Below are 24670 nucleotides of genomic sequence, written 5' to 3'. Positions count from 1 at the left end.
ACAATATATACAATTATGTAATCACCATGCTAAATAAGATATAAAATACCTTATTTTAAGGTGATATAAAATATCACCTTAAAAAAGTTTTGTCATGCTTCCAACAGTTGCCCCAATATCCACTGTTCTGATTTCTAACACTGTACATTAATTTTGCTAATAATATAATATCTACACATTTAGTATGGATTCATTTTTTTTGGTCTGGATTCTTTTGCCAGCATAATATTCATAAGATTTATCTATGCTGTTGTGTGATTAAGTAATCTGTTTATTATTCTTAACTGAGTAGAATTCCAATTTTTCATCCATTCTGTTTATGGATATTTGTTTTTCTCTCAATTTTTAGCTATTGTGAATAAATCTGCTATAAGTATTAGCATACAAGTCTTCATGTGGGCATGTATATGTTTTCATTTTCTTGGGTAAATAACCAGGGGTAGAATGCGACACCATATGGTTCTATTTTTAGCTTCATTAGAACCTGTCACACTGTTTTCTGACATGGTTATATCATTTTACACTCTAACTTGCAATGTATGGATTCTATTTGCTTTACATTCTTGCAAGTAACTAGGGTTACTCATATTTTAAAACTGAACCCATTTTAGTGAGTGTTAGTGATATCTTATTATGGTCTCAAGGGTATCTTGCTACATTGCACAATTCAAATAATTCTGTTTCTCCTTTAATCATTTACCTGTTTGTTTTCTAAAATAGAGTATACAAAGGAGGACGAGAACTAAGTGTCAAAATTCTGAGTGAGTGAAAATTTCCTGAAGAGCCAAAATGAGGACCAAATCAAATTTACTAATATCTTGCTTCTTTTATAGTTTAGTTATGACATGTCATTTATTGTGGAAAGAGCGCAGGACTTGGATTCAGATTCCTTGAGTTTAGGTTCTAGCTTTATCACTTACTTACTTAGTTGTAGAATCTTGAGGAAGTCTTTTGACCTTCCTGAAGAAGTCATTTGACCTCCATGAAGGTGTGTTTTCTTTTTAATAAAATGCAGGCATCTGTGGTCTCAATCTCAAAGTACTGTTATGAGAATCAACTGAAATTAAGGTACCAACATGAGGGCTTATTACAAGGTCTTTGAACAAATATAAACACTTAGAAGTTCTCCAGCGAAGATGAGAAAACTCTTTTCTGGTGATTCAGACATTAACAATAGAATCCACTGTGCTCTTAGTGACATATTAGAGAGGCATCTGGGTTCTGGAGTATAAAAACCCAGGTTCAAACTCTCTTAACATCCATTATTTAATTTTTACAATCCTCTATTATCTCATTTATGAAATAAATGATAGTTTTGTTGTTAAGTTTCAATGTGAAATATATGAAGGGTCCAGTAAAGTGTTTGGCATGTAACAGGCACTCAGTAATTATTGGTTGTTGATGCAGTTGTTTTGTTTAATGCACATTTCCAAATTAGCTAGGCATCATAGCCAAAACCTAAGTATGTGTTCATCAAATTCTAAATGCTAGCATGCTCAGATCTCTTTTATTAGGAAAACAGACTTTAAAGGGATTTCTTGTGCAAGTTTTTCAGATCTTTGTGTCATATATGTCAAATAAAGTCAACCCAATATGCAAGGTTGTTTTTTTTTACTGTGTAATACCAAAAATCCAATGAGATATTTTCATCTTGAGTATGTAAAATACTAGATGCACAGAGCCTTTTTTGTCCCTGAGTGAGACTGAGCCATTCCAATCAACCGTTGGTCTACCATCTTTTTCAGAGTTCTGGGATATCAATTGACATTACTGATGTTACGATTAGTGTTCCTCATTTCCCCATATATATGTTAATAACCCTGATGACCACAGTGTATCTCTCTCCTTTGCTTATCCAATATCCTTACTTTCACTGCCAAAATCTGCAGTAAGTGCTGAAAGGTTATTTGCTGTGTTTAAATTAACTACATGGCAGTGATCTTCAAGGTAATGTTAGAAAAAAAAAAAGACTTTGTTATGAACAGTAATTCTTACCTGTTTGCATTTCGAAGCACATCAAATAGATTGCTTAGTGTGCTGTCATTCTGGAACACATTTGGAAAACTGGAGAGAAGCTCCCACACAGCTGTCTGCTCTTGTACTTGTGAGAAAAAGGACAGCACTTTAACCATTTCCTGAAACATTGTCTTCTGGTTGTTTGGATCACTTGATAGCTTAAAAAATAAAACCACAGACAGGGTGAGACGAGACTTCAATATCTGTAACCACATGGCTGACCGTCTTTGAAAACACTGAAAGTCTAGAGTTTCAGTTAAGTAATTCAGATTTTCATTTAGTTTTAAGTAATCTTTTACCTGGAAAAACTATAACCATTTCAAATGTTCTTACATGTAATTGAATTTTTTTCTATAATTTTAGGTGTTGGCATATTTAATGTTTGGTTAACAAAACTATTTATACAAAATACTTTAAATTGGGTTTTGGGAAATTAAAATTAATTTCTTAAAATAAAATTAGCTTTTGAGTAATACGTTTGTTTTTCTCTAGGACCTAGTTTAGGATATAAAGAAAAATACTCTCTATATCCATTAGTAGTGCATGCTCAGTCTCTTAGTTGTGTCTGACTCTTTGCGACCCCATGGACTGTAGCCCACCAGGCTTCTCTGTCCATAGGATTCTCCAGACAAGGATATTGGAGTGGGCTGCCATTTTCTCATGAAGATCCATCAGTAGACCTTATTTTATTTGCATAGAAAACCTTTAAAATTTAGGTGTTTTATGTATAAATGTGTGAATATATACATAAATATATGAAAATGCTTACTATTATAATTACACATACTTAACAAAATATTTCCAAAGTTCTGTTGCAATACAAGGAACTTTAGTTATAACAATGATTTATAGTGAATATCCTATAGTCACATCTTGTACTCTAAGCAAACAAATAAAAGAAAACCATGATCTTTACTCTTGCTCTGGATCACAGGTCCCAGATAATACCTTCAGGTATTTTCTTCATTATATTCCCACCCAAAACAATTTTCTTAATATGCTCGTTCATACTAGTAGTCAAGTTTTTGTCAGATCTTAATTCAAGGTCTTTCATGCAGAAAATGTGATTTTGAACAAGGTATTCTTAGCAACACATTCTATATGAATGCTGAGTTTGTTGAGATAGAATTTTAAGTGCTCTGCATTGAATTGGCGTTATTATAACAGTGTTTCTAATCCAGTTCATTTGGAAAACTCAGAGTAATGAAGAGTAATTTAAGCATTCTGTACTTCAGTTCAGTTCAGTTCAGTTGCTGAGTCTTGTCTGACTCTTTGCGACCCAATGGACTGCAGCTCGCCAGGCTTCCCTGTGTATCACCAACTCCCAGAGCTTGCTCAAACTCAAGTCCATCAAGTCAGTGATGCCATCCAACCACCTCATCCTCTGTCGTCCTCTTCTCCTCCTGCATCAGTGAGTCAGTTCTTCACATCAGGTGGCCAAAGTATTGGAGTTTCAGCTTCAGCATCAGTCTTCACAATGAAAAGTCAGGAATGATTTCCTTTAGGGTGGACTGGTTTGATCTCCTTGCAGTCCAAGGGACTCCCAAGAGTCTTCTCCAACATCACAGTTCAAAAGCATCAATTCCTCAGTGCTCAGCTTTCTTTGTGGTCCAATTCTCACATCCATACATGACTAATGGAAAAACCATAGCTTTGACTAGACGGACCTTTGTCGGCAAAGTTATGTCTCTGCTTTTTAATATGCTGTCAGGATTGGTCATAGCTTTACTTTCAGTGAGCAAGCATCTTTTAATTTCATGGCTGTAGTCAATATCTGTGGTGATTTGGCACCCACAAAAATAAAGTCTGTCACTGTTTCCATTGTTTCCCCATCTATTTGACATGAAGTGATGGGACCAGATGCCATGATCTTCATCTTTTGAATGTTAAGTTTTAAGCCAGCTTTTTCACTCTGTTCTTTCACTTTCATCAAGAGGCTCTTTAGTTCCTCTTCGCTTTCTGCCATAAGGGTGATGTCATCTGCATATCTGAGGTTATTGATATTTCTCCTGGCAATCTTGATTCCAGCTTGTGCATCATCCAGCCCAGCATTTCCCATGATGTACTCTGCCTATAAGTTAAATAAGCAAGTTGACAATATACAGCCTTGATATACTCCTTTCCCAATTTGGAGCCAGTCCATTGTTCCATGTCTGGTTCTAACTGTTGCTTCTTGACCTGCATACAGATATCTCAGGAGGCAGGTAAAGTGGTCTGGTATTCCCATCTCCTGAAGAATTTTCCACAGCTTGTTGTGATCCACATAGTCAAAGGCATTGGTGTAGTCAATAAAGCAGAATTAGATATTTTTCTGGAACTCTCTTGCTTTTTTGATGATCCAATGGATGTAGGCAATTTGATCTCTGGTTCTTCTGCCTTTTCTAAATCCAGCTTGAATATCTGGAAATTCTCGGTTCATGTACTGCTGAAGCCTTGCCTGGAGAATTTTGAGCATTATTTTGCTAGCATGTGAGATGAGTATAATTGTGAGGTAATTTGCACATTATTTGACATTGCCTTTCTTTAGGATTCAATGAAAACTGACCTTTTCCACTCTGTGGCCACTGCTGAGTTTTCCAAATTTGCTGGCATATTGAGTGCAGCACTTTCATAGCATCATCTTTCAGGATTTGAAATAGCTCAACTGGAATTCCATCACCTCCACTAGCTTTGTTCGTAGTGATGCTTCCTAAGGCCCACTTGACTTTGCATTCCAGGATGTCTGGATCTAGGTGAGTGATTACACATTGTGGTTATCTGAGTCATGAAGATCTTTTTTGTATAGTTCTTCTGTGTATTCTTGCCACCTCTTCTTAATAAGTTCTGCTTCTTTTAGGTCCATAGCATTTCTGTCCTTTATTATGCCCATCTTTGCATGAAATGTTCCCTTGGTATCTCTAATTTTCTTGAAGAGACCTCTAGTCTTTCCTACTCTATTGCTTTCCTCTATTTCTTTGCATTATTCACTTTTTATTTCTCCTTTGGAACTCTGCATTCAGATGGGTATATCTTTCCTTTCCTCCTTTGCCTTTAGCTTCTCCTCGCAGCTATTTTTAAGGCCTCCTCGGACAAACATTTTGCCTTTTCTCATTACTTTTTCTTGGGGATGGTCTTGATCACCACCTCCTGGAATGTCACGAACCTCAACCCATACAATAAAATTCAGAGGATCAAGGGGAAAAATGTTAGATGTGAATATGTTTAATTTATTCTCATTTATAAAATTTTGAGAGAACTCAAAAATTTTGATTTTGTGAACTCTCATTGTACATGGAATTTCATTAAAAGAAGACGATCAGTATCTTATTTTCTTATTTTCACACCATAATTTAAGACTGGCATATAAAAAAGGTCATTAGCACTTCATATTATAAAGCTCTTGTTTCTAGTGTATAATATTTTGGAAAGTGAGATATATTGTTTTGTAAAAGTCAAAGTTTTAAATTAGGTTTTATCTTAGAAGAAACACTTAAATGATTACCCATTATTCTAGCTTCTGCGAATTACCAGGCTCTGAGAGTTTAATTCTTAAACTTATATTACATCCTGAGTAATCTCACTTAAGAATCTCAGAGAAAACAGTCACTCTTCATTCACCATAAACCAAAGTCAAATCTCATCTACAAAGATGAGATTCCATCTCCATATTAACCATAAAGCAATATTTTTGGTTTAATGGATCACTTCAATCCAGCACATTTAAATGGAAAGTGGTCACTGCTTAGAATTTGACATCATATGTGAACCTTTGTGTGTGGAATTCATGCTAAATGTGAACCAATATTTCAGTCAGTATTTCCCAGTCCATGAGACCTATGGACTTGCTCTTTGAATCACTTTGAGTTGCTTTGTGCATACAAGAATGGAAATGATACATTTCCTGCTACTGTTATGAGACCCTGATCATATTAAAATGTTTACACTCACCTGAGAGAATTGGTTTGTTAGTTCTTGGAGAGAAGACTCTAAAAGGGTCTTGTTGGACAGGCAAAATAAATTAAGAACATTTTTCCCTAGAGTGGTCCAAGAGAAGGCATAATCAGCAATATAACCTGGAGAGTTCTCACACAATTCCCTTCGTATCTCTTCTGAAGTTGAATTTTGCTGTAAAAGCTAAAAATGTGTGTGAGAAAAGTGGTATAACAATGTTAGTAAATACAGATATCAAATATATTAGTCTTCAAGGAAACGGATCTGTCTACATAATAGCCATTTTAAGTTCCTCCATTATAGCAACTATTAAATTAAAACTAAAATACATTGGGTTTAAGCATGAAAATCCCTGAGAGAATATGTGAATACAGTAATTATTGTCATCTTTATGATTTAAAATATTTACATATGATCTTTTTTAACTGAACTCATTTCTTGTATCTGACTAGACAACCTAGGGTACTAGATCTTCTCTGACAAAAATCTTCAGGCTTACAAAATCTTAGTTTTTCCTGGGCATTTAGCAGCAGAGATTTAGGGGTCCTAACAATTTGTGACACCTCATGGGAAACTGGCCAGGATTTTTGGAAGACTTCCAAAGAGGATGAGCTTCAGAGTCTAGTCTCAAGATCAACAGTGTTTATTTAGAAGAAGTAGAAAAACATGGATTATGCTTCATTGGAAAAACAATAATTTCATTTAGGAGTTATGCATTAAAGAAAAAAGAAAAACACATATATAAAGATACATAAAAGCATACAATTACCAAAGGCAATAATCAGAAAGCAATTTTATAATGGAAGTCCCCCATATATTTCAGAGTACAGACCAGTCACAGATGTAACGCAATTTTCAGCCATAATATTGATCACATTCAGCATTATTAAGTTGTTTAGATATTTATAGAGCCAATTACAGTGAGTTGCAATATTTAATGCACCCTTCCTAATAATTAATTCTTACAACCTGTCAGGTGAAGGCTAAATACCTTCATCCTTCCGCTTTTATATCACAAAATCTACACTATACCTTCCAGTGATTCAACTTCTAAATATAATGAAATAAGACAGGATCCATTTATTCTAGGATATACTCTAAGTGCCAGGTCTTCTAGTCATTCATCTATATCTCTTTCCTAACATTACATATAAATTCACTCCAAAATGATTTCTCTACTTATTCTTGCAAGGGTTGCAGAAAGCAGTAAACAGAAAGAAAGAGGAATCAGAGAGATTGCTGACACAGGCATCAATATGTCATTCTAATTTTTATATCCTTTCTCTGCTCCAACTACTCTGAAAATATGTATCTATACATAGAAAATTCATTCTTACTTATCTCCACTGGATATATGACTCTGTGCTGCCTCACAAAATTCTGAAATTTTATTTCATCTGAGAAAGAGAACCTGGGAATTTCAATACAATACAGTGCTTTTTTTTTTTTTAGAATATCATTGATACTGTAGCTATTAAAGAATTTAACTGATATAATACAAGACTGTTTGCTTCTAGCATTAGAATAGAAGAATTGGAATGGAATAAAATTATAAATAAAATAAAATTATTAGAATATGGAAGAAATGGAATGGAATAAAATAACTTTTCCTAGTTTACACCCTGATGTGATTTATGGAGGCTTTATACTAGAATTAAGTGGGCACATGGGTGGGGTTTCCTCAGTTACACAGGGTGATTTAGGTACCTCAACTATTATATAAACCAGGATTTCAAAATCTAGACTGAACTGACTGTGAAGGTCTTATATATCAACCAGCACTGGCAGAATTGCCTTGATAGGTATGGTGCCTTTTCCATACATTTTGAATTGTTCTTTGGTTTACTGACATAAACAAGTTTATTAAGATGCCTCAGTTATACACAATGTCAATTCAAGGGGAACAAAGAGACACATATTAAGTAGCAGGGGTTAAGGTCACAGGAATATGAATAACATGAATAAAGATCAGAGTTATGTCTCCATGTTTCAGATGGAAAAAATGTCTACTAGATAAGATGTGGCTGTATTATTAAAATTCTTGTTTGTGTGTATGTGTGTGTGTGTGTGTGAGAGAGAGAGAGAGAGACAGAGAGAGACAGAGAGAGACAGAGAGAGACAGAGACTGAGAGAGAAACAGTCCCTCTATGGCAAAATGTTGAAAGTGATCTCTTAATTTCTGAAGAGCATGCAAAGCAGGACTCAAATGCCCATGGGCCAGCCAAGTAACTTAAATGTATGAATCTGGTTGGATAAAAGACCATAAGGAAAAGTGAGGATTTCAGTTAACAGAAGGGTACCTCTTCGGCCTAAAGACATTCAAATTCAATTTCTTACAATCCTTGTATATGTGCACACATACACATGTAGCTCATAGGTTGCCAGTATACACCTCTGAAAATGATGTTTATCATTTTGCAATCTGGAATCTTAGAGAGGAAGATGAGTAAACCAGACAGAAATCCATAGGTAAGCTCTTTAAGCCATGCTAAGGAAAGGGATTTGATTACTTTGGGGAGATATCTTTTATAGCTCCAATTTTTCCAAAAGCATTATTAGTATGGATGAGGCAGCAAGTCTGATGGCTGCTATAGCCTCATTTGCTTTCATACAGCATTTTTTCTTCCCTGCTTCAGAAAATTAAAAGATCACATATAATGCCACCCTATTCTTTTTTTACCAAATGAAAATCTTAAGTTCAATTAAGGGACTTAACAGGGAAGTAAGTAAATATCCAAGACGTTAAGGAATTTAGAATGTCTCTAAATTAAGCTTTTTATCAAAGAGCTCCTAAGAAAAGAATCTCTCTGAGATATTACTCCAAATGGGAGTACTCTTCCTATCCTCTGTTAATCTAAGAGATGTTTGTTTACCTGCTTTTTATTATGAGTCCAATATAAAGTTGATGGAAATTACCTTTTCCAAACTAAGAATCCGGGCAAGCACTTGACTACCATTGAAAGTATCTGTTCCAGTACTTTCCAAATCAGCACTTGTATTAGGAAATATTGTGACTGTTGTGAAAAGAAAGAAAAGATTAGCAAAATAAACACACAACTCTCTCTCTCTCTCACACACACACACACACAAGAATCCATAAATATCACTTATGCTTTCATATACTCCACAACAAGGAATGTGTTCAAATATGCACCTTCCATGAAAGTTTCCTACTGACAAAATGCTGAATTCCATCAGTTTTTCCTTTCACATAAAACTGATGGCTTTGGTCTCCTCTTGGGCTCTTTCCAATAATTCTAGATGTCATTTGCTTTCATTCCAGTTTATATCATTAAACTTTATCACCAATATTATTGCCTAATAAACGGAATCATTTCAGTGCAAGCCTAAAGGATCTGAGGTGCCTCCACTAGCCCCATAATCCATCACACCCAACATCTGGTTGAAGAATCTGCCAATGCGCAATGCACATCTGGTGATAATGGGTTTTTTTTAATTATTCAATTGGGAGGCTAAAATCTGCTTAAGATCATAAATTCTCTCCTCCCCAAAGTGGTTTCTGAATGATATTTCAGATCAAATAAATGGGAGGAAGCAATTAGTCCAGAATACAGTATACTCTAATTAAGTAATTCCCAAAGTGGTCTCATCCAATACCATTTATAATGTGGCACAGTGTTCTGGGTTAGGAGCATTAGCTGGAAAAGTATGTTCAGATCTATAGCATGGAGATTCATTAGCCAATGTATTGACTTTTATAAATTTTGGACAGAAATACTTTATTATCCTCACAACAAAGAATCTTAATATTCAAAGATACAGTGACCAACATCAGCAGGGCCTGACTTTGTTAAAGTGCTCATGGGGCTGAAGAATTTACATTCCTCTAGACCAAAGCCATACATCCGTGAGATTACTGGCCAGAAATATAATCCACGGCTACTGCACAGAGCAAAGCTAACTGGACCACAACAGTATGATCTTATTCTTCTGTTCTTCAGCCTACTTGGTCAGACACCCGGAGATCATCCACCACAGCATGTTAACTCCTCAAAACCACTCACAAATGTATTCTTACTACAATAACAAAAGATTTTTTTTCATGTGGCTCACCAACTTAGATTGGAATGTTAGTGTCATAGAATCTTAAACATCACATGGCATATTTAAAGGTTCTTTTTTTCCCCCCAGAGCACCAATCATAGTCTGACATAGAAGAATCTCTGTTTTGTTCACTAATGTATCTCCAATAGCTTGGACAGTACCTGCACAATAGCAGGTACCAAATGAATATTTGCTAATGAATATGAAACGGTCCTGCTGTCTTGAGAGTTTATTCCCAACGTGTGGCTTCTAATGACTGTATCTCGGGAACATCTGCAGCAGAAGCACCTGAGCAGAAGGTTCAGGAAGCTCAGCATGTGGGTATTCTGCACACTAACATCTGAGGGCCACTGGCTTGGCTGTGAATGGAGTACCCAGGCATGATGAATGACAGTGACCCTGAGAGGTGGAGTGGGGGAAGAAGACTATTAGCTGGCAAGTCCCACCCTGACAGTTGCTCTAGTACCAGCTCAGCTGGATGACTGCAACAGGGAGGGTGCTTAACCTGACTGGGTCTCATATTCCTCATAAATAAAACGTAAAGCTCAGACAAATCTCTGAGACTCCATTCAATATGTTTTATTGCTGGGCATTCTAACCATCCCAGCGTCATTTAACTGTAGACAATGGAAGAGTTCCTGGTCAACTGTGGGAAAGTGTGTAATTCTCAACATTACATTAGTACTATTTAGGCTTTTGCTCCTGGAGAGTATCACAGTAATAACTTAATTTCTAATTATTCTCAAGACCTTTGCATAATTGCCACCACTCTCAGGCAACTGTAAGGAGTGTTTAGATCTCTCAGGATAGGCTAGGCATTCCATCTTTGCTTGAATTTTTAAAAGTACAACTTTTAAAGATGAGACCTTTTCTGGCTATTCCAAAAGGCCTGTTCTAAACTGGACAGAAGAGGATAGCTTACCCAGTGATGCGTGCCTCTTTTGTGGAACTTCAGTACTGTGGAGTGATAAATTGCTGTCCTTCTCCAGGTTGGATGACTTTCTCAGAATTTCACTAGAGAAGAGAAAGCAAGAACTCTATATCACTCACATTAATTTCAGTTAGTTACAGCAATGTATTATGTGGCAGATTCCAGGGCTCTCCTAGGACTTTCAAATTTTTAATCTACTTTCTAGGATTTTATGACAAAACTCACCTCACCATTTATCAATGAATATATAAGGCATCCTACAAAGTAAATTTTTCTTCAGAGAAAATGGCCTAGATAAGGTTGAAATCTTTTTCTTTTTTTTACTATATTCTTACAGAAAAAAAGGACATAGAACTAAACACTGAAAATCTTTACGACACATGTTTTTTCTTTTAAAAAGATGGTGGATCCCAAACAGATGGGAGTCAAAGGCTGCTTTGGGTACTGAAGTAAAGGTCTGCTTATTTGTCAACCTTTATAGGAAAACAAGTTTTCTATGTTAAATTAAAGATGGCATTTTGAGGATTATCAAAGATGAATACTTTCAAGAAAGATTCAAAGAAGAAGGGGCAGAACACACATCTATGGAATATCTAGTCTGTGCTAGGTACTATGGTTGGTGTCATGGCAGGTGGCACCAGATGTCAAAGAAAGAATGATGCATTCAGCGTTTTAATTTCACTGAATGTATCAAGGCTGTAATGATAGCATATGATGCAAGGAATCTCTGTACAACATGATCACACCACCTTTTGGCAGAAAACACTATTGGACCATCCCACAACTCAGCCATCTTCTTCTTCTTTTTAAAAACAACTTCCTGTTTATTATTTTTAAAATAGAAATAATCACATTGTATTGAAAACTTGATATACCTAAAGTAAGTATCTGAAATAAATGTACCTATTTCAAGAATGAAATAAGTCCAGATGTCTGGAGTGAATAATGTGAATTTTGTCTGATTGTTTATAAAAAGCTTACTGAAGGAACATAAGAACAGATATAAAAAGACAAGAGCATAAAAGCAAGAAGTTCTGCTTGCTACTGTGGTTTGATTTGACTTCCTTTTTAGAAACAAGATCCGAATCCTGGTTCCAGGGTACTTTATGATTTATAATTGGAAAAAAAAATCTCTTTTTTCCCCCAGTGTGTCCTTTTAATAAAAATGATAAGAAAAGGTGATATTTGTCTTTATTCCCTAGTGTTCTTCCAGTATCCTCTATAAAATGTACTGGTTGCTCCCAAAGTTCTGCATTCTTAATGTATATTTGAATTATTCATGACCATGACTATATTCCTCTAAATCTTCTTATATCCCTTATGCTGACTATTTGGATGGGAAAACTATTCAGATAAAAATAAGAACTGACCTGGACCTTTTCCCTTCTCTCAAACGGAAAGTTTTAGACAGTTTGAGAAAGTCAGTTTCACTTTTCTTTTTCTTGACACTTTTTAAGTTCAGCTTGAAATACTGTAAGGAATACTACTGAATATCAACACATTGTGAAAATAAAGGGAAAACTACCTTCATAAAAATTTTAAGGAATAGGGACAGCAACAAAAACGAAAGGGAAAGCAAAAAAGATCAAAAAGAGCAAAGAAAGAGCAAGAAAAGACTGAGTAATAAATGGGAGTGGGGGAGGAAAACAAAAGGTGATAAGAAACTAAGGAAGTATGAGCTTGGAGAAGCAAAAGCTGCATTTGCTCCACAGGGGACATCTTGCCCATTTCCCCACATTCAGGTAAAAGGCCTAAAACTACTCCTTCAAATATTCTTTCGACACCCAAGACAAGTTCATCCCTTTCCCAGCAAGACACTGAACTTACTCAACAGAAAATGGTTCCACTGGACAAGGAAAACTCTGGAGGCTTGTTTTCTAATGGAACCTGCCTTGATCAGGAAGTGGCCATAGTTGCATGGCGGTCCATGCACCCCATGTTACAGGAGTGGGGAGGTGGTTCACCTCCTCTTAGGTGGTCGTGGTATGGCTTTTCGCCAGGGAGAGAGCATGGGCTATCATACGTGCTTTGCAGTTCATCATCCTGAAAATTTCCCCGGTTTATTTTGTATTTACCATATGTAGTGTGATGGCATGGGTACTCTGCCACTGCACAACTATTATCTGTAAACTCAAAATGGAGACCACAAAGTAAATGTACAACAGCAAGCATTGTGGGTAAAAAGATGAATTAAGGCTATTAGGTGAAATTCAGTTTATCTCCTCCAGGAAAGGTAGTTGGTTCTTTTAGCTCCCTATTAAATTGCTAAGGGAGCACAGGAAGGTAGCCAGTCTTTCTGAGTTCAGGGTAATCTCTGACCATGCTTATAGACAGAGAACTCTATGCTCCTCAGACAATGAATGGATTTCCACTATTTCACACAATTTAAGCACTTTGTATATACTTAGTTCATATCAATTTTAAGTGTACTATGTTTACTTGTGTACCTATTCCTATCACTTTTCCATTTTAGGCTGTGATATCTTTGGAAGTAGGCACTATGATGATCTTTTTATTTGAAACATCTAATATGGTACTGAACCATAAAACTGAATAGCTGATTAAATAAAAATAGATGGTATTGCCAGGGTGTAGAACAACTTTGGAGTTAGTAGGTATCTTTCAAATTCCATTTCTGCCTCTTCCTAAAAAATTGCAGCCTCATCTATAAATTATGAATGATACATCCACCTTGCAAAGCTGTCGTGAATATTGTGTGAGGTGTGCTTATCGAGTTCCTATTGAGGCCCTGTCATCATAGATACTCACCAACATTAACTGTCAAAGTGCCCACAAAGATGGTACAAAGACACAACCTTCACCATCGGTATGCAGCTGAAACCCCACACTTATGTATCCATGGTCCTCACAAGATCCTTCTAGAATACCAGAAGCTTCAGGATCTCTGAACACCAAATGGATGCACCCTTATTATTCATAAACTGGGGCCTGCATACATTGGTTGGTGAGGTGGGAAGAGGCAAAGGGCCTAACCCAGAATTTTATAACCCTTTCTTCATTTTTAAATTTAGTTTCTTTATCAGTTTACTCATAAGAGGAATTCACCATTTGAAGGAATGATCAGTTTTCTCCTTGGGCTGTAAAATTCTTAGGAAGAGTCTATCTACAGTGCACTCTGTTGACAGATGGCACATGACAAACACTGAATAATGAAGAATATCATTTGGAAGAACGGATAGCTAAGGAAGCAACATTTTTATTTATTTTTTGTTCTTTTTAAATTTTAATGTATTGTTTTTATTGACAGATAATTGCTTTATAGAATTTTGTTGTTTTCTGTCAAACCTCAACATGAATCAGCCATAGGTGAACATATATCCTCTCCCTTTTGAACCTCCCTCCCATGTCCCTCCCCATCCCACTCCACTAGGTCGACACAGAGCCCCTGTTTGAGTTCCCTGAGCCATAAAGCAAATTTCTGTTATCTATTTTACATATGGTAATGTAAATTTCTATGTTACTCTTTCCATACATCTCACCCTCTCCTCCCCTCTCCCCATGTCCATAAGTCTATTCTCTATGTCTGTTTTTCCATTAGTTCAGTCACTCAGTCATGTCTGACTCTTTGCAACCCCACGGACTGAAGAATTCCAGGCTTCCCTGTCCATCACCAACTCCCAGAGCTTACTCAAACTCATGTCCATTGAGTCAGTTATGCCATCCAACCATCTCATCCTCTGTCTCTCCATTCCTGCCCTGTAAATAAATCCTTCAGTACCATTTTTCTAGATTGCGTATATGTGTGTTAGAATACGATATTTATCTTTTTCTTTCTGACCCACTTCACTCTGTATAATAAATAGGTTCTAGGTTCATCCACCTCATTAGAACTTACTCAGATGTGTTCCTTTCTATGGCTGAGTAACATTCCATCGTGATATGTACCACAACTTCTTTATTCATTCATCTGTTGATGGACATCTAGGTTGCTTCCATGTTCTGGCTATTGTAAATAGTGTTGCAATGAACAATGGGATACATGTGTCTTTTCAATTTTGGTTTCCTCAGGGTATATGCCTAGGAGTGGGATTGCTGGGTCATATGGTGGTTTTATTCCTACTTTTTTAAGGAATCTCTATACCATCTTCCAAAGTGGCTGTATCAATTTACACTCCCACCAACAGTATAAGAGTGTTCCCTTTTCTCCACACCCTCTCCAGCATTTATTGTTTGTAGAGTTTTTGATGATGGCCGTTCTGACTGGTGTGAGGCGATATCTCACTGTAGTTTTGATTTGCATTTCTCTAATAATGAGGGATGTTGACCATCTTCTCATGTGTTTGTTAGACATCTGTGTGTCTTCTTTGGAGAAATGTCTGTTTAGGTCTTTTCCCCACTTTTTGAATGTGTTGTTTCTTTTTCTGGCATTGAGTTGTATGAGCTGCTTGTATATTTTGGAAATTAATCCTTTGTCAGTTGTTTCATTTGCTATTATTTTCTCCCATTCTGAGGGCTGTCTTTTCACCTTGCTTATAGTTTCCAGTTTTCCCAGCACCATATACTGAAGAGGCTGTCTTTGCCTCACTATATATTCTTGCCTGAAAAAAGCAACTTTTTAAAATAGCCTGGTCTGCCTCCCTTGTTGCACACCTGGCTGTACCAAGACCCTTGGCAAAGGAAGCACCCAAAGAAGGCAACACATGAATAAACATATGATCAATCTTCCACTGTATCCACCATATTTATTCATAAACTCACAAACATTTATTAAATTCCCAGGACATATACGGGGCAAGACAAATAAAAAAAAAACCAGGGACTATAATATGTTAATGGTAATAGCTAAGGAAGGATTTGGCCAGGGGATGATACCACACATGACTGGGGGTGCTAAATTAGAGTTATCATTTGCATTTTGTATAGAGCAAGATCCTAGAATCATTACCTAATTCATGGCTCTTGCTACCTTAAAATCTTTTTGTTCATCCTTTCACTACACTAGTGGTTTCCAACTGGGGGCAATTTCTGGCCCCTCCCCTGCTCCCAGGGGACATTTGACAATATCTGGAGACATGTTGGCTGTCACACTGGATAGGAGTGATGCTACTTGTATCTAGAGGCCAGGTAAAGGGTAGAGACCAGGGATGCTACTAAACGTTCTACAATGCACAGCACAACAAAGACTTATCTGGCCCCAAGTAGCAATACTCTACTAGGCTATGATAGAGAAGTGGACTTATTCAATGACAACTCAGTCCCCACCTAGGGGACTCATCCTCCCTAGGACCAACTCAGGAGATTTAAAAATCCTATTCAGGAATTTGGAATAGGTATAAGGAAGTCTGAGAGAATCTTTCTCATACTAGATATCTCTGGGAGGTATATTAAGGCACTATGCAAAACTTTCAGTGCCTCTTGAATCCAGCATGTAAGCTCATCTAGATCCAGAAAATTCACTCTTCTGGGTGAGGCAAGAAAGGCTGAGTCAAATCTTCAAGTGGCCCATGGCATCATTTTGACTTTTACCAGACCCAGTTCACATGTCCAGTACCACGGAGATGGTTAAGAGCATTGCCTCTAATATGCTGAGGAAGTAGATTCTGACTCTACCACATTTATAGTGCTCTACTTCAAAAGGGGCTTAATAAGGGGAACATCTTGGATTCAAAATGCTAAATTTAAGATACTGGGAGGGAAACTAGGCTGAATAGTTTTACTTCTTCCCAGACATGTCTACCAACAGTTCCATTTGGGAAATGTCACATTTATAGATATCACCATAGCGGTAGGATTTATGCACTTATACTGAATGTCTTTGTATTTCCTGTGAGTGGGAAAGACTACCTGTGTGGGTGGCATCCATGTGCACCATGGTAATTCTGTCTTTGAAAGGAATTGCTTCTAGGAAAGACACATATGGCAAATCCTAAAAAGAAAATTCTGACATTTTTTTTTTGTCTCTAAGGATTAGTTAAACTTATTCTATTTTTCATTTTCCCCATGAAATATACAGGTAATGCAGTGACACCTGGAAAGAAGGTGTGAAATATGCTCCAGGCCCAGTTCTGACTCCAGCTTCAGATGACAGGCATTACTAACTTTAGGGACAAATAAGAATGTTATAATGGCATTAAGGCCTCCTTGGTTATACAGTCGTCCTTCCTGACTACCCCCAAGCAGAAGTCATTCACAGGAAAATTTTAACTTTTTCATCATTTCCTGAATTTCATCCTCAAGTTCATTCCTTCAGGGTCTTCCTGGATTCAGATATAATCCCTGCATGCCCATGTTCAACATGCACCTCTCTTCTAGGTGGCTCACTTGCCAATCAACAACCAGTCAAGGTGTTAAGATTTAGAAATGTCTTAATATGTTGCGCTGTCCTAGGGCTTTTTATATTCTTTGGAGGGACTTTGGAGATGTTATATCTGAGCTAATACATTTCTAAAAGTTTTCAGAGGCACCGTGATGGGGCAGATGAGAAAAGGTCTTGGGGGCAGATGCACATCAGAAGCACGTAGAATAAGGGGGAGGAGACAACGTTTCAGGAGCTTTCAGATGACCCTGTACATATTATGTTCTACCTAGCCCTGACACAGGGAGATTAACCTGGCAACATTACAAAGGAATTTGTAATACTGCCGTCACAGTCAGTAGCAAAGCTGTCTGCCTATTCCTCTAAACCGACTATACAAGGATCACCATTCATTTCTTTCTTAGGTTCTGAGATTCTTTTTCGATGTTGTTGTTGTTTAGTCACTTTTGCACCCCCCTGGACTGTAGCCCGCCAGGGTCCTCTGCCCATGGGATTTTCCAGGTAAGGACACTGGAGTAGGTTGCCATTTACATCTCCAAGAGATCTTCTCGGCCCAGGGATTGAATCCCACATCTCCTGCATTGGCAGGCAGATTTTTCTCTTACCACTGAGCCACCAGGAAAGCCCTTCTTTTTCTATCTCAAATACACCTTCCTCTAGTCTGGCAACTGCCACCCTAACTGACCTTCATGATCTCACCCATACAGGTCTCTGGAGAACTCTTCTGACATCTCCCCACCCAACCCTCTCTCCACTCCAATAAAATATCCAACAGTCAGATATATATTCTTTAGACAGAAACAATGTCTCAGAGTGCCTATATAACTATTCACCATCTTTTTTTTTTTTTTTGTCTAGTGTTGTAGGCACCATGAGAAGTAAACAAATAGTCATCACATTTACCATGTGACAGATTAATTTACCTGTTTAGTAGTTTTTGTCTTTCTCCCACCAGATTTTAAGTTTTTATGGGAATGTGCCTTAGTCATCTCTGTATCCACAGTAACTTGGATAGTCTCCAGCACATGGTACATGCTCAATACACTCTAAGTCAACGAATTAAGTTTTGCTTGCATGGCAGTTAAAGACTTCCTTCCACTTTGTTTTTGATAAATGATGTTTTTCACCTTTATTTTTATACAAATACTCACAAAAATGATTACTAGATGGTTATACATTACTCTGAAATTAATACAGTTATGAGACCTAATACATCTTACTTCATGTTTATAGTCGAATGAGGATGCATACTTCCAGTTACCCTAGATTCCCAATAATATCTTTAGTTTCTAAACACATCCATATTTTTCACTACTAAACAAAAGCCTTGGTACTTAAAAAAAAAAAAAAAGCCTCTGAATAGAATCAGATTAGCTGTGTTTCAGGTTCTATAGGAGCCATTCAATACTCCAAGCAAAGGTATGAATTTGGAAACCATGGGTCATGGATGAGTGTCGACATGACAGAGACAAGGAGTAAATCCATGGAGGTAATTCCCCAGCAGGAGCTGCGGGAAGGCTGAATTGTTTCTCCAAATAATGACCCTGTGAGCTCTGCAAGATGATCTTTGCCATTTGCCAGCTGCGTGGGCAACAGCACAGTCAGGAGTTCCTGCTGCTCTGATGTATTCTTAGAGGCAGCGCAGGGACGAGGGACCAGAAGGGTAAGTCCCATGATGCTGGATCATCCCTTGTGCAAAAGAGTAAGAAAACAATAAGTGTAATTATTTCTTCTTTCAGACAGCTCGTTATAGCTGATGCTGAGTTGATGGTTGAATTTTTTTTTAAACCACCTCATCCTGAAGCTAATGCTTAAAGAAATGAATTTAATAACAGAAGACTGGTGCTAATGCAAAAATGCATCAAAACACCTGGCAACTGGCCAGCAAGTAGTGACCTCAGTGTGATCATGTCTTTCAGAAGAACATTCTATTAAAATAAACATGGTGGGCCTCCTTTGATAAGGCCAAAGATAGCATTTTTTCCCCAGAAAAGGAAGACTGTTTTGTTTCTTAATGTGGCTACGCTAGTGAATCTTTCTTCACCAAAGGGAAGCAATTTAATGAAATGACTTACCCAGTGTGGAACGGCTTACCTAGTAACCACGTCCCAGTTTCACTGCATGGCTATATAATACATAAAAATTAATAGCATGGTGGGAGATATCATTAATGCAATTTTATTAGTGCATGTAATTTCCACATTAAGCTCCAATTACTTCGTAGTTTAGAGACAATACTGAATATACAGCAATATACAGCTTGAACTCAATATAATACCTGGATATTAGAATAAAAGTGAAAAAAAGAGATCTGATCAGCTATCTAGAGAATAACTAACAGAGGGTAAAAATAAACTTGGACTTTAATCTTAGTTCTAAAATCAACTCAACAGCTCATCTCAGGGGGCTCCATGAATTTGGTCCTCTATTACGTTACTGAGGACCATATACATAGAAATACACAGAAAAATACTTTTTTGGGGGTAGTAATGTGTATAGATAGACTTCTTAAATATTGATAACTATTCTCCATGTTGCTACTTAGTTCTTCATGAGAAAAAAAAAGAAGAGAGCGCCAAGTGGATCCAGTTTGTAAATAATAGACATTAATTTTCCTCATATCTTCTCTAACACTTGGTTCACGAAATGTCCATCTCAAGTACAACTTCACCATGAAGGTTTACCTGACTACATCAGCTGAAAGCTCTCTTTCTACTTTAAATATGGAGGATGGCTTGCTTCAATTTCCTCCTGGCATTCTTTTTTTGCACTATCTCCTATTATCACTCATTTAACATTTACCTTCTCCTGCTAGCCCAGATGGTAAAGAATCCACCTACAATGCAGGAGACCTGTGTTGGATCCCTGGGTCAGAAAGAAGGGAATGGCAACCCACTTCAGTATTCTTGCCTGGAGAATCCCATGAACAGAGGGGCCTGATGGGCTATAGTCCATGGGGTTGCAAAGAGTCAGACAGGACTGAGCGACTAACACTTTCCCTTTCACTTTTCTCCTGCTAGAACACAGGCATAAATCATGCCTAACTCATCACTCACACAGGGACACAGAGACTGTGAACTAGTTGAATGAATAAGTATTCATTCAGTTTATCTCTACATTGAGTACCCAGAGGGACAATAAGATCTAGTCAATCTTTTGGTCTCCTTGCAGAGATACACAACTAGTTGCTAGTTGAGGTAATGCTTGTATATGCTTAGAACGTTAGTCTCATAGACAATATGTAATGCCATTTCCCTGTTTAAAAATTTCCAATGCCTTCTCATTATACTAAAAACAGAAGGAAAATTCCTTCTGTTTCCTTACCTGTTTGATTCTTCATGCTCTTTCTCTGGGGTTTTTCACTTTTTCAACAAATCCCCTGCCCCTTTCATCATTCTGCACTAAGTTCTATTCATATCATATTAGGCAACTTTCTGTTCCTCTAAATGATCAAGTGTGTCCCCGTTTCAGGATCACTGACTGCTTCTCTGCCTGGGACTTTCTCTTCTAGATGTTCATATGCTAGTGCTGGCTTCTCCCGGTCCTTGTTGGTCTCTATTCAGATGTTACCTTCCAACAGAGGCCCTTCTTTTGCTATCCTATTTTGCTATTTAATTCTCACCTGTCAGTTTCTACCTCTTAATTTGCTCTATTTTCTTGCCAGAGCATTTACTATTATTGGTGATTATGCTATTTATTCATTTGACTGCTTTTCTGCTTTTCCATTAGAATACAAGTAACAAAAGGGTAGAGAACTTGTTTGGTTCACTTCTGTATTACAGTGCCTAGAATGGTGCCTGGCGCACAGAAATTTCTCAGCCACTATTTCTTAAATATATTGATAAATAAATCAGTAAACATCAGAGTGCTTTATGCATAAAGAGTAAATAACTTATTGACACAATAAAAACTGGTGTGAATCAGCAACCCAACAATTATGTTATATCTCAAGTCATTTCCCAGAATAATTCTTGATATGTTGATATTTTATGTTAAATAGCTTGTAGTTACTTACTCTCTCAAAGTAGTACCCATACTAACTGATGATAAAAATCATGATGATAATATTAAAGGAGAAACAGTGCTACATGCCAATGAATTTAAATTAAAATTTGAGGGACCAAGTACCTCTGATTACAGATAAATATAATCTTTTCTTAAGAAACACACAAAAAATCTCTACCAAAATAATCTCATGGTTGATTCAGATTACAATGTTATTAGTTCTACAAATGGCTAGGCTCTTGACTCTTTAGATTTAAAATCTCAGGATGGAAAACTGAGGTTGCAAATGGTCTAGATTCCCTATCTTAATTCTTCAGCTTCTTCTCATACCATAAAATAGGACACATTAACCTTATTTAAAGGTTGTTCTTCAATTAAGTATACTTCCAACTTTATTACTTTGATTTCTAGATCCCTTTATTTGCATTTCCTGGTTTCTGTTATATACAGAAGTACCACATAGAAGATAATATCCCTGACCTTGTCCTACATCTTATGTTTGTGATCAAGTCTTAGGGCAATGCCACTGACAATTTGAGGTAGGACAGAGAATCTCTGAGGGAAGTTAATAATGACTGCCTCGGCTATCCAGTTGGTTTTTTTAATTGGAGTATAGTTGATTTTTTTTTTTACAGTTAATTTTTGGGGGCTTCTCTGGTAGCTCAGTTGGTAAAGAATCCGTCTGCGATGCAGGAGACCTGGGTTGGATCCATGGGTCCAGAAGATCCCTTGAAGAAGGAAATGGCAACCCACTCCAGTAGTCTTGCCTGGAAAATTGCAGGGACAGAGGAGCCTAATGGGCTTATGGTCCATGGGGTCACAGGAGTCGGACACAACTCAGCAGCTAAACAACCACTGCAGTTGATTTATAACGCTGTGTTAGTTTCAGGCATACAGATGTGTATACACATAATCACCTTTTCCAAAGACTCTTTTCCCACATAAGCCATTACAGAGTCTTGAGTAGAGTTCCTTGTTCTATACAGCAGGTTCTTATAGCTATCTATTTTATATATAGTAGTGTGTATATGTTGGTTCCCGTCTCCCAATTTGTCCCTCCCTCTCTTATCCCTTAAAGGGAGCATAAGCAAAAACTGAGTAATTCATCCAAAGTAGATTATACCTAATTCCACATAAACATGGTATTTCCAGTTTGTAACCACTTTGTTCTCTCATATTTAGATCATCACATTTGTAGATATAGAAAATAAAATTGTATATCTAACCTAGGATGGCTTCCCATATTTCATAAGAAAACAAGACTTGATCTCTCAAAGCAACTGAATATACTTGGGAAATGCCCCTACCTGTCTTTAAATAGTGCACTGTTAATTCCTTTCCTACGAAGCAGGTCTTGTGGCCCATAGGGTGTGTCTTTGCATTTAGAGTCTGTGTCACAGAGTAGGGTTTGCAGGAACGGGAAGAATCCAGTACTAGGAAGGTTTCGAGGTGCGAGATAACCTGAAAGTCAAAAAAAAAAGTAAACAATAGTTAAATCACTATGATGTTTCCTTGGGAAGGGAAAGAAGGGCAGTAACTATTTTGTGAAATTATCTTCTGGATTATGACTGCTTGGGTCCCCTATGTATTCAAAGACTTTAAAATGCTTGTTGCCCCACAAATTTCTCTTCCTGGGATTTATTCTAAAGAACTAGCTGCAAGAATGTTTGCCAGAGTGTTAACAAAAAATCCATATTATAGTATTCATACAATAAAATACAATGCAACCAATAAAAATGTCAAATAATATAGATATTATAATACAATGCTAACTTAAAAGAGTAGATCAGAAAACAGTATGACCAGAATAGCCATAATTTTTTCAAAAATATATAAATATATATAGTATATTAAAAAATCTGGAGCAGGACTTCCCTGGCAGTCCAGCGGTTAAGACTCTCTGCATGGGGTTAAGACTCTGGGGAATGGGTTTGATCCTTGGTCAGGAGACTAAGATTCCCACATGCTGGGTGGCAAGGTCAAATAAATAATAAATAAGCTTTAATAATAAAAATAAAAAATAAGTTCATTCTCTAAGTCTGTGAATTTGTTTTTATTTTGAAAATAAGTTCATTTGTATCATTTCTTTTGAACTGGAGGAATTTTTTTTTCCCTTAGTGGTCTATTTCACATGACCTTGTTTACTTCCATTTGACTATATATTAACGATTTTTTCCTACAATATACATATCTTCTTCTGTAATCAAAGGCATTATAAATGCAGCCAATCTTCCAGATACAGGAAATATTTTTGATATCCTCAAAATTTAAAATTATCCTATACACACAATATTTTCTTCCTATTTAAAAATGAATAACAATGATATGAATGAATATGCAGATTTCCCCTAATATTAAAGACACAATTATTACAGCAGCTAACAGGTTTTATAACCTTTAACATTTGCTTTATAAAATATGATAATGGCATACATGAGTAAGACAATATGCAAGCTGTGAATTACAAATCTTTTCACAAAATTAGGTTTGGTACTAAAACACTGGCTTCCTCCCTTTGGGGAATACAGATACAATGAATTTTCAAAAAAGCTTTAGAAACCATGATGATAATTCTGACCAAAGACTGAAAAGTGAAACCTTAAGTTTCTCATGAAACTATTAAAGTGAGTGGCAATACAGATGTCTTCATTATAAACATAAAGAAGAATTTTTTTTAAAAAAAGAAAAAATAGTAAGAGCAATCAGGCTAAGCATGCATTATTAATAGAAATAATAATAAGCAGAAATTTAAATAACTTAAATACAGATATATTAAAAAAAATTTGAAAATAAAAAGGAAGAGGTAGTAGGAAAATTGGCCAGAAAATAAGAAAGGAGGAAACAAAATGGAGAGACTGAAAGATGCAATACTGTAGATTGTGAACATGGAGGAAAGAGCCAAAAGCCAAGGAAAGTGGGCAACCTCTAGAAGCCAGAAAACAGCTCCTCCTAGAGCCTCCAGAAAGAATGCAGCCCTGCCAACACCTTTAACTCACAAAGACTACATAAATCTTGGACTTCTGAACTCCAGAACGGTAACGTAATAAGTTAGTGCTTTTTCTCAGTCACAAAGTTTGTGGTAATTTGTTACAGCAGCCACAGGAGAAACTAACACAATAACACCAGTATGGATTAAAGTTTTGAAAATTCAAATGAAATTGGATAGAAATCCACCAGACTACTCATTACTACCTTCTCAGAAGCTTCTTTTTCTGACACCAGAAAGACCAGTGTCTTCCCTAATATTAAACAAGTGATAACTGGAGTGAACCTTCCATGTTTTCATTGTAGCACAATTCCCTGAATAAACTCAAGAACAGCAAACTGCCTGTTAGCAGTTCATGTCACTCTGTCACAACATTCTGCCATACAAGACCTCTACAGTTCTGCAGTGGGAATTCACCATGAATTTTAAGTCGCCCTGTTACACAGATCCCACCTGGAAC

General features: G+C 36.8%; 1 protein-coding gene across 1 annotated transcript in view; it reads right to left on the bottom strand.

Moving 5' to 3' along the window:
* ABCA12 (ATP binding cassette subfamily A member 12) overlaps window positions 1-24670 on the bottom strand; it is a 191089-nt gene that overhangs the window by 107797 nt on the left and 58622 nt on the right. Inside the window, exons 3-7 of the mRNA XM_065927669.1 lie at window positions 22532-22685; window positions 10934-11025; window positions 8863-8960; window positions 5944-6129; window positions 1996-2174 (exon numbers count right to left, since the gene is read on the bottom strand). Coding sequence (XP_065783741.1) covers window positions 1996-2174; window positions 5944-6129; window positions 8863-8960; window positions 10934-11025; window positions 22532-22685 — 709 coding nt within the window. The remainder of the gene's footprint in view (window positions 1-1995; window positions 2175-5943; window positions 6130-8862; window positions 8961-10933; window positions 11026-22531; window positions 22686-24670) is intronic.

Source organism: Muntiacus reevesi, chromosome 3, assembly GCF_963930625.1.
Source record: "Muntiacus reevesi chromosome 3, mMunRee1.1, whole genome shotgun sequence".
Classification (NCBI taxonomy): domain Eukaryota; kingdom Metazoa; phylum Chordata; class Mammalia; order Artiodactyla; family Cervidae; genus Muntiacus; species Muntiacus reevesi.
The sequence above is the reverse complement of the archived record's forward strand: the minus strand, read 5'-3'. Positions and strand labels throughout refer to the sequence as shown.